At 42.3% G+C, this 10832-nt stretch overlaps 1 protein-coding gene across 1 annotated transcript in view; it reads right to left on the reverse strand.

Moving 5' to 3' along the window:
• Window positions 1-2486: 2486 nt before the first annotated feature.
• fam131c (family with sequence similarity 131 member C) overlaps window positions 2487-10832 on the reverse strand; it is a gene marked incomplete at both ends in the record, with an annotated part of 16776 nt that continues 8430 nt past the window's right edge. The window contains 3 exons of the mRNA XM_083975023.1: window positions 2487-2740; window positions 3870-3959; window positions 4238-4480. Of these exons, the coding sequence (XP_083831149.1) occupies window positions 2487-2740; window positions 3870-3959; window positions 4238-4480 (587 nt within the window). The remainder of the gene's footprint in view (window positions 2741-3869; window positions 3960-4237; window positions 4481-10832) is intronic.

Genomic DNA, 10832 nt, shown 5'->3' on the forward strand with positions numbered 1-10832 from the left:
CGAGAAAGTACACTGCTTCAATCAGTGACACAGCAATATTAACTGTGTCTGCCAACAATGAGCTCCAGTGGGGATGAAAACAAAAGCCTAGAAAATAGCTTAAAATTGATTAACACAATAAAAGCCTGCTGGTGTGTGTTTACTTTGTAATGAGACCCACACAGCCTCCAAACACCTGGAAAACCAGCCCTGAAAATATTGATAATAGAACATGGAATTGTTTATAATAATGTATTCTTCAACACGAATTATTAATATTGTGAGATAATCATGGCCCATGATTTGTCACTACAAGCTTTAAGGTATGTAAACATAGTGACATCAGTTAGGTGCTTTTGTCCCATTTGTTTGAATGAATTGGAGTCATTACATTTATTTGTCTCATTAGTTCTAATCACAATGTGGCTATGCATGTACAGACATGTGTTGTTCTGATTGTAAATAAAACTTTTAAAATAAGATAAGCTCTGGAGATATTAATTTTATTTTTGTATGACTTCTGGGCAGATTTATGATGGAAATCTGAGATAATGATGCCCCTCAGACGATTAACACCTTCCCCATCCCTAAAATATGTCTGTGTTTAGATTTGACTGAGCTGTGACTGTTCGAAGCAAATTAAGGGGGTTTATCTGTGTAATTGCCTCCAAGAGCTGTTTGTCACAGGGCCAGCTGTTGCTCCAGCTGCTGCCTCAAACAAACCATCAAAACTGACTGAACGACAACATTAAATTTTAAATGGAGTCTTTACCTTACAAGTTCCCATGTGTACAGTTATGACCTTCTCTACAGTAACTCAACATTTTTACTACAAAAATAATATGTAAACATAAGAGCCACACAGCTTAAACAGGTTAACATAACGAGTGATTTCTCACAGCCACATCAGCAATATGGCAGGAGTTGCCTTGGTAACACAAACTTTCTGCACAGCTTAACCAAATCTTTTTGATTGCCGTCTAAATTTTTGTGTTTTTCTGCTTTTGATTAGCCTATTACAACTAAGGAAAGTGGTTCAACAAAAACAAACCTCACAAATCAAAATAAAACACTTAAAGAACTTGTGTTGTTCAATGAATCTGACAAAACAGAACAGCAATAAAAAAAAAAGCAGGAAATCAAGGGTGAAATTAAATATCCTCATGATTATTTATTTATTTTTGCCTAAAACAAAATCACTCTTTATGACACACCCTGTTCATCAATCAAAAATAAAAGTTTGCCTTTCTATGACCTTGTTTGTTTGTGCATTATTGGCATTTTACAGGATTTTTTCCCACAGTTTTGGCTGTTATTTCTTTCAATAATGAAAACGTTGCACTGAAATAAATGTTGAGATCTTTGCACACTGTTACATCACCAGTGCTGACTCATAGAAATAAAAGCCACGTTCAGGTAAACTGGAATTCGTTTTGAAGAATTTAAGTGTGATTATTGTTTAACACGACTTAAAAATGAATAGTGTGCAGTTGCTTTTTTCCTCTTGTAGATAATCCTGTATATTTCCTTCTCAGAGGACACCGTTGTTGTACTGAGACACTAATCACACCTCCTGCTAAAATGTGTGTAGTGTATCATGATGATTGTTACAGCGATGCACAGTCTATCTACATCTGCTGAACACCCATTCACAGCTGAAATGCAAAGATAACAACAGGGGAAAACAGTCTTAGTTCACCACAGTGCTACACTGCTCTGTGTCAACCATGTGCTAAAAGAACACAGTGACAGGTAACATCAACACCTCCAGTCTCCCACCATCTCATCACACACACTACATGCAGAACTACACACCGACTGACATGTTCTGTTTCCTCCTCCCTCTGTTTTTCATGCACTTGTCCTCTCTCTGCACTGCTCCCTGCTCCTGTCGCTCTCAGACAAAAGACTGTGAATAATAGCAAATCACAGCTGGGACACAGATAATTGAGGCGAACACTTTTCTTGATAACAGACTCAGATGAGAAGAAACCTCAAAGGAGACACATTTTCAATTTCTTTGGTGATATCTTCTCTGTAGGTTGGACTCTTGGCGATTTGTTCCACGGGCAGATTCATCTGTTCAGTCCATCAGTGTGAGAGAGAAAAACAGATGAGGACAGAAATGGACAGCGTTATACAGGACAAATATTAAAACTGAGGTTTTATAACAAGATATTTACACTGGTATGACTCTTCACAGTTGAGTCCTACATATAATATGAAAGTTTTCAATGTACATTGAATAAAAAATTAAAATGTAATAGTGGAACTATTTACATTCACAAAAGGTATACGTCTCAACCAAGGAGTGACCACTCTCTGGAGTCTTTCTACCTGATGACCAAGCTCTCAAACTCAGCCAGGTGAAGCCATTTCAGAGGTTTGCTCCACATCTCTCTGTGGATATATTCTGGTATCAGTCACTGCTGGTGGTTGAGACTCGAGTCCTCTCAGTTTCAGAGATGGGGGGGGGGGTGATAGTTGTCTTTTTCATCTCGTTAAGTCTAGTTATAAAAAACATCATCCTCCGATAGCGAGCTGCTGTCTATGTGACGGACGCCAGCCTCTGCAGTCACAGTGCTTCTGTTCTCCAGGGGACGGCCTCGCTCCCGCTGACTTGTGTCGAACCGCGGCACAGGGACCAGGTTGGCCGGCCTGTTGCTCCCATACGTCTGAGTGTGGAGGCTGTACAGATGCTGAGGGATGCCGACGCTCCCGCCGTCCAGCAGGAACTGAGACAAGAAGTGGTTCTGTGCTGCTGAGGAGGGACAATGAGACAGAATCAGCCTCTGGAAGACACTGGATGATGATGTGAACAGTGACATGACTCTATAGACTCTCAGGCTATAGAGACAGTTTGTAGATACAGTAATAAACCAGCTACTGCACATCAGGTAGCTCTATTATAATCTATTGCCTTCATTTATATTCTAGGCAAGGATTTTGGTGTCATCACATTTTTACAGAATTAAAACTGTCTGATGGACCGTTTATGTTTGAACACTTTGTGAACCATTTTACCTCTTTTATTTGGAGGGTTATTTCCTAATTTAATTATGTGATGCTTTTATACATTTATAAAAACAATATATACAAAAAAAACCGATTTGTGTTAGCTGCACTAGGGTCTTGTTTAATACCCAAAAAGCCTCATCAACGAACTCCAAAAAAAACACACAAAAAAACCCGTCAATACTTGTTGGGCAACAACCTTTCAGACCTAAGGGTGTCAACTTAATTCAAGAACTTAATTTGTCCATTCAGAGTAATTTCAAGGGCAAATAGAGCAAGCACAAAAAGACATAGGCCTATGTACTGTATGTATAGTGCAGAGTTGTGTATTTAGCAGCATGTTAAAGGTTAGCATTATCATTAAGACCAAGGTAGGGAATCTGAGATATCCTCACAAGGGTCATCATGTTGGATGTGCACATTTTGACTCGTCGTTAGTGATGCTGAATGAAAATCTGCCATGACTCATTCTCTCCAGACTCTGAATGTGTGTCCACAAGTGTGGCTCAAACAGGCCACCATCCTCACAGCCATTTGTCAGTAGGGTGAATAAAAACCAAAGCAAAATATCTGCAAGGTGGTGTCATTAGCCTTATTCAGGTCTCTAATCTAAAATAAACAGATTAAATCTTCTCTGCTCTGTGGTTCCTGGGCGCTTTGAGACATTGTGTTGACATAATGTTGTGACTCAGGAATTCATTCTGTTATCTGTTTCATTTTGTCTCCAACATTAACATAAAAGAAAAAGCTTCGGGGTGAAATAAGGACTACAGTCAGTCAAACCCAGACGCAGCACAAATGCATTGATTTTTAATAACTTTCTTCATTCATTATTCCCCTTTGATTTTTTTCCCCTTCTTTTTTAGATGACCGACCTTGTAAGCTGGTTGACGGCTGCTCTAAGCTGTCGTTCATTGACCATATGTCCATGGCCGCCTCAGCCAGGGCGAACTGCTCTGCCACTCCTGTGAGACAACCACACACAAAATGGTGCTTTTCTTGGAAGTTGCTCGCCCCCTCTCCCACCTGCTGTTTCTCACCATTGCAAACAAAGAGAAATCAAATAAGTGCACTACATTTGAGTCACTGTCATGGGAAGTCTTGAGGGCTATTGATTTTTTGCAGACGCTCCCTCTGCACAAGCCAATTGAATAAAAATGATGCCTGCAGGGATTTGAGCGTCACTTCATCCCCACTGACCATGTCTTGTTTTTATTGAATTAAATCCATGCGTCTGTCTCACCTGCAGCGAATCGAGCCTCCTTGATCTCGTCCGTCATTTGGGAGTAGAATTGCTCATCCTCCTGTAGCTCAGCGCCCATCCCACCCCAGCCTCCTCCTTTCCTGCAGGCTCCGCTCCAGCCGCCCCCACGTCCTCCGGCCTCCCCGCTTCCACCCCAACCCTTCCACTCAATCAGGTGAGCGACTCGCCCCTGAGCCATTGCCGTCGGCTGGGTGATATGCTCCTTTATCGTGGCCACTAGACCTAAGTAAAGGGGGAAGGAGAGATATATTTTGATAAAGTGGATTAGATGAAAGGAGGGAATTGAGGGGACACAAAGTGAGTGTGGTAGCAGAGGAAAGAGGGAGATAATTTCAGATAAAACATGAAATGGCAACAGTAGAAAGAAATAGAGGGGACTGTGGAATATGGAAATGGAGAAAGGTGAGACTCTGAATCATGAGATGGTGATGCTTCAAGGGAAATTCTACATTTTTAGTATAATTCAGTCTTTGAAAGTGAGCATTTACTCTTGATTTACATAACCTGAACCATGAAAGGAAGCATTTCTGCTGCTGCCGACTGATATAGAGCTTCGCAAAAAAACAAATCAGAGACTGAATATGAGAGTGTAACAGCAGCCATGGTGATTTTGGACAGAACTGCACATTTTCACTTTTCATACTGACAGAACTTCTACAGCACTGAACTTGACAGAACAGAGGATACTCTCCAGATGAGGGAGAGTTGAACTTTTAGCTTCTGAAAATGTTTTAGACAGCTCTGATGGAGGTCAGTGGCTGCCAGGAGGCTGCTTTGCTTCAAAACAAACGACCAATCCTATCGAAGTGTCAGGAGGTTTAAATAAACAATGAAACCATCTGTATGGCGCACGCTGACAACTTGTTACTACAGTTTATCAGATATCAACACTTTCATGATGCTCACACGTCACATCTATCTTCAGCTTGGTGCCCAGCAATATAAGTTGCTTGCTCTGTGTCAGTGATCAAAGCCATTCTTCTCCACTTCGAACTAACCTACTGGATTAGATAAAATTACATTTCAAAGACATGGGGCTACAGTACAGGACACAGATGCATAAATCAGGAAACTGACCCCAGCTATAAACTGCAACATTGTACTAATCCAGCAACCATGGACCACAGAGTGGCTCAGGAAGTCAGAGTCAATAGACCTCAGACAACTCACCAGACCTTAAAAATATCTGATATGCATATTATATCTATACTTTTATATGTAATTATATATTTTATTTTATTTTTTAATCTTTATCTTCATGGCTAACTTTGTATTATCTATCTTACGGGGCCATCACAGATTGCTTCTTGTGCCTAGAGTCCTAGTCTGACCCACATCTGGGCAAGTTGTTTGTTCCATTATGTAATCCCCACATCCATATAACTACATGCAGTGCCATAGAAAGTAATTTTATGGCTGTTATATAAAGGAATATTCTTAATGATAATATAGCAGCAAACAACCATAAATATTCTTTGACCCGCACTTTTCTGCTTTCTCTATTAGCCTACCTACTCGTGTGCTAGTTAGCACGTGCTTAATTCATAATCAAAACATCAAGGACAGGCGGGAGTTGCCTCAAACGACCGTCGGTTCTTACTGGCTCCATCAGTGACAAGTCCGAGGCTGAAATTTGTTCCCAGTCTGACCCCGTGGAGCTCACACAGGTTTGGTTTCACAGAGAGGAGGAGCTGCTGACGGCTCCAGCTCGACTCTGACTTTAACTGAACTAACTGAGGTTAGCAGGGAAGAAGATACCGCTCAAGCTAGCAGGCTAACTAACGTTAGCCTAACAGTTACTACCATACTACTACGGGCTATGAGGGGCTTTATTATTAATTCTAGGAGGTTTCTCATTTAAATAACTCACATAGCCTACTTGATTTGTGATTTTGTTACAGTATTATTTTTTCACTTCTCCAATTTCCTTCCTTACTTCTTCCTAGTTGTTTTAATGTTATGTTCGTAGTAAGTTACATGATCCATGAAACACCCTATCTGACTTTTTTGGCGTGTACATGCACGCGCGCGCTCGAGCCTGAGCAATACATCCATGGTGTGTAGCAGAGCGATAGATGTTGTTATGTTATATCCAGAGCGTTATATCTATCGCTCTGGTGTGTAGTGGCCAGAGTTCTGTTGTCATTATGACGTGTGTAGAACGTTTACGTAACAATCACATCTCGAGTGTTCACAGGCCCAACTGAGGGTTTTGATCTCAGTCGTTGATCGCAGGCCGACGAGTGACAGTGCACAGCTACTGAAGAGACAAGGACTTTTAGGACCACAGAGACTGACTGACTTAGTGACCCACAAGACTACAGACTGACATCCGTTTTATTAATTATTTCTACCAAATCACTCAGGTAACAGAGCAGCATGTAGCATTTATGTGTGATACAGCAAATACCACTGTCTTTAAGCCAAAACAGGCTCCCAAACATATTAGGACCCTAAAGAAGTGAAGTTGATGTTATAGACACAAAAAGAAGAGGTCATACAAGTGTGAAAACTTTTTTTTTTACAGTCATGTTGCGACGAAGCTCTCGACTGCAACCAAGAATTTCCTATTGAGAGTGAGGAGTTGTCGTCACAGCTCAGAATCCCAATACATCCATGTCAGAGCCCCGCCCCCCTTCTCCGCCATGATGGAAGGATTCCGGTGGCAAAAGCCATACTAGTCTATGGGCAAAACAAAATCGTCTACTCCGTAATTTACTGTTTTACAATGCCGGAAATCACTGCTGTGTTAAAAACTGCTCCAGTGATTTACTTTCTCCTTATTCTTTCTTGTAATTTGTTCATCTGTTGGCGCAAAAAAGAGCTAGAATTTAGTCCGTCTCTGTGCTGTTCTGATGTGTTGCCCCTGGCAACCGATAGCGTCTCCTTCCATCATGGCCGACTGGCTGCTCAAATCGTCACGTGACTCCTCACTCTCAATAGGGAGAGCTCATACAAGTAAGCTAGTGTGTGTGTGTGTGTGTGTGTGTGTGTGTGTGTGTGTGTGTAACATTATGCCTGGGTTCCTCCTCAAACATCTTCAAAGCTCTCACTCTTTTCTCATTTTCACTACATCCAGGATTTTCGTAAGGCGTAAATTTCGTCACCATTCTCAGCCTGAAGTCACGGAGGGCAGCTGGAGTATCTTTGCCCTCGGTGTGATGTTGCTGAGTTTTGGTAAGTGATCTCAGCTGCCATAACAAATCAAGTTCAGGTTGTGAGTTTTACAGATTCTGTCTTTTGAGTACAATCCAGTCTCATGTCAGTTTGTGTCCAGGTAAAATGTGTGCATTGGTTAAGGTTAGGGAACGTTTGTGCTCTGCTTTAAAACTATAGAGTTGACAGCTACACAAAATCAAAAGATTAAATGAACTGATATGAGATCATGTCATTTGAAATGAACAACCCTGACCATGTGCCCCATGTTTCGTCTCTCTCCTTCCATCAGGATTTGCATATCTGACTCTCATACTGAACAGCGACCTCCTGGATAGAGGACTCTCAGAATCACCTGTCTCACGTCTCCTGAAAACACCGGTATAACCCATGACAGCAAATTAAGAATACACAATTAATAGTCCAGAGACTATTATTATTATTATCTCCATGTGAAACACGCATCAATGTAGAAATGTTGATGTCCCAAACATGTAGACATGTGGTGTTCAATAAGGTTTTTTCTTACTCAGGACTGTGCTGAGCGATGCGAGGAGATGACCAGGGAGCTGAGAGAACGACAGGACTTGCTGCTCAAGTATCAGAGACCAATAGACAACTTTCGCCCGATTGCAGACATTTTACCCAACATTGCACTAGAATCATTAGGTGAGACATCTAAATCATCTTCATCTGCAACATTGTAAATTCAGACATATAACTTTTTAATTTACGACTGCTCTCTCACTTTCTTTCTTTGTGTGTTGTTGTTGTGTTCTGTGCAGGAGCATATATTGTATCTCACCGGTCGTCAGAATCGTACTACATACCCAAGTCACCCGCTAGCTTTTTAGGAATACCTTTACCATACGTGCCCCTTCCCCGACACATTGTTATTCAGGTAGGAATTACACACACACACACACACACACACACACACACACACACACACACACACACACACACACACACACACACACACACACACACACACACACACACACATAACAGACTGTGATGTGTTTGCATGTCATTATCATCATCATTTTCTTTTTTGTGTACATGCAACACACTGCTTTTCACTCTTTCTCCACAGGGAGCATCGACGCTCCAGCCAGGTAGCTGCTGGTCATTTGCAGGTGGGCGGGGGCATTTAGTCATCGCCCTCTCCCGTCCGTTCACCATTAGCCATGTGACACTAGGTCACATTACAAAGAGCCAGTCCCCATCTGGCGCCATTATTTCGGCCCCAAAGGAGTTTTCTGTCTACGTAAGTTCAGAGATTTATCACAGTTCCCCTGCAGACATCCTGTCACATACACAGAGAACGACAAGGTGTTCACCTGGATGTCTCATCTCTTTCTTTCTATCAGGCTATGGAGAATTTAGATGACGAAGGAACCAAACTAGGAACCTTCCTTTATGACAATGACGGACACCAACTACAGACTTTTAGAATAGCTGTTAGTATTACGCCCCATTCAGCTTATCTCTGATTGTCTGTCACATAATTTACACTGTCGTTCATTTTTGACCCCCACAACTAACACTCTGTCTCCATTTCAGGATGACAAACAAGGCGTCTTCCGGTACGTGAAGCTGCAAGTTCAGAGTAATTGGGGCCATCCCGACTACACCTGCCTGTACAGCTTCAGCGTCCATGGAAAAAGGTAAGTACTCGCAAGGGAAGACAACAGGACAGGGACAGGGACGTTAAATAATGAGGGACAACATCAGACGACGACTGGGGGCGTTGTGGAGGTGAATCAGAAAAAATATGAAATCAGTAAATTAAAAAATAAGAAAATAATGGTGCGTTCCAGGCAACCCGTTACTCGGATGGATGTTTTTCTGACCTGTGAACTCGTACCAGTTCGATCTGGTACCAGTTCACGGGTCAGAAGTTACGAGTTTGACGGCCGTTACAGTGCACTTTCATGGGTAACAGGTCGGAAAAACACGAGTTACGGGTTGCCTGGAACACTCGTCGTGACTTGAAGTCGTAACTTACGGGTTCAACAGCCTGCCTGGAACGCAGAATAACGCGTTCTACTCGGTTTTACCTGACAACGAGAAGGGAGGGGGGAGGAGAGCGCTGCTAGAAGCAACATGGCGGAGAACCTGAAGAGGCGTCCAAGAGGTTCACAAGTGGATCCTACTAAAAAGAAAAAGCCTTCCCGTTCGGCAGAAGGTCTGTTGGCGAAGAGAGTGACAAACGGTAGCAGTGGGGAGGGGAGGGGCGGGTCACACCGGGCCATATGCTATATTGAGGTGCCGGCCTTATCATTGTAATAACGCAGAAATCCTCTAGGTGGCGATAGAAGTTACGCACTATCTTTGTGTTAAATGATTGGTGAAACCAAAATTTCACCGTGCTTCCCTCCATCGCGTCTCCTCCCTGCTGGGTGAAAATACGCTGTGGTACAGATGTAACTAGGGCTGGGCGGTATGGAGTATATCTCTCTCTCTGCTCTCTTTTCTCTGCTCTCTCTCTCTTCTCTGCTCTCTCTCTCTCTCGCTCTCTCTCTGGTCTTTTTCTCTTTTCACTGGTCTCTCTCTCTCTTCTCTGGTCTCTCTCTCTCCCCCTGAACTGGTACACTGCCCAGCCCTAAGTGTAACCATCGATGCTGCAGCGTGAGGGAAGGGGGCCGCTTGCTGGTATTGTCTGACGCTCCAAATTCCACAACAAATAGTAAAGTTAGTTTGATTCACCTCCGTTGTCCGGCCGGCACAGTGGAGCAGTGGTTAGCACTGTCTCCACACAGAGGAGACAGAGGTGTCTCCCTGTGTAGAGTTTGCATGGTCTCTCTGTGTCCGGGTGGGTTTACTCCGAGGCCTCCGGTTTCCTCCCACATCCCCAAAACACATGCTTTTTAGGTTAATTGGCCACTCTAAATTTCCCATTTTTGTTACCCTGTGACAGATTGGCTAGCCGTCCAGGGTGTACCCCGCTTCTTGCTATTCTACCAATAAATAAATTATCATAATTTCTTTGTTTCTTTGTGGTTTAATGTTAAATGCAAAACCTGTCTACTGTACATCCACAATGTGACACTGTGTTTGGTAGAGTCTACATCTGCACAATTAATCACAATATAATCCAGAGTGCAATATAGCCAAGTGGAATATCCAAATTGCAGGAGCTGCAATGATAAAATGTATCACAACACTTGTTGTGCATTGTCAATACGATGAGAGTTGTGTTGCTACAGAGAAGAAGACATTCTCTAATGTTTTGTCTATTAGTAAATCTTTCTAAAACAATACCAGACAAAAAAGTAAATTGTCCTAAGTATGTAAGTATCAAGAGGATCAACCCAGTCAACGATGAACACATTTCAGTTTTAAGTGTTTATCTGCTGGAAAGAAATATTAGACATTAGGCTAAATTCAAATTTAGATAATATAATCCCAGTTA

Source organism: Trachurus trachurus (genome assembly GCF_905171665.1).
Source record: "Trachurus trachurus genome assembly, chromosome: 7".
Taxonomy (NCBI): Eukaryota; Metazoa; Chordata; class Actinopteri; order Carangiformes; family Carangidae; genus Trachurus; species Trachurus trachurus.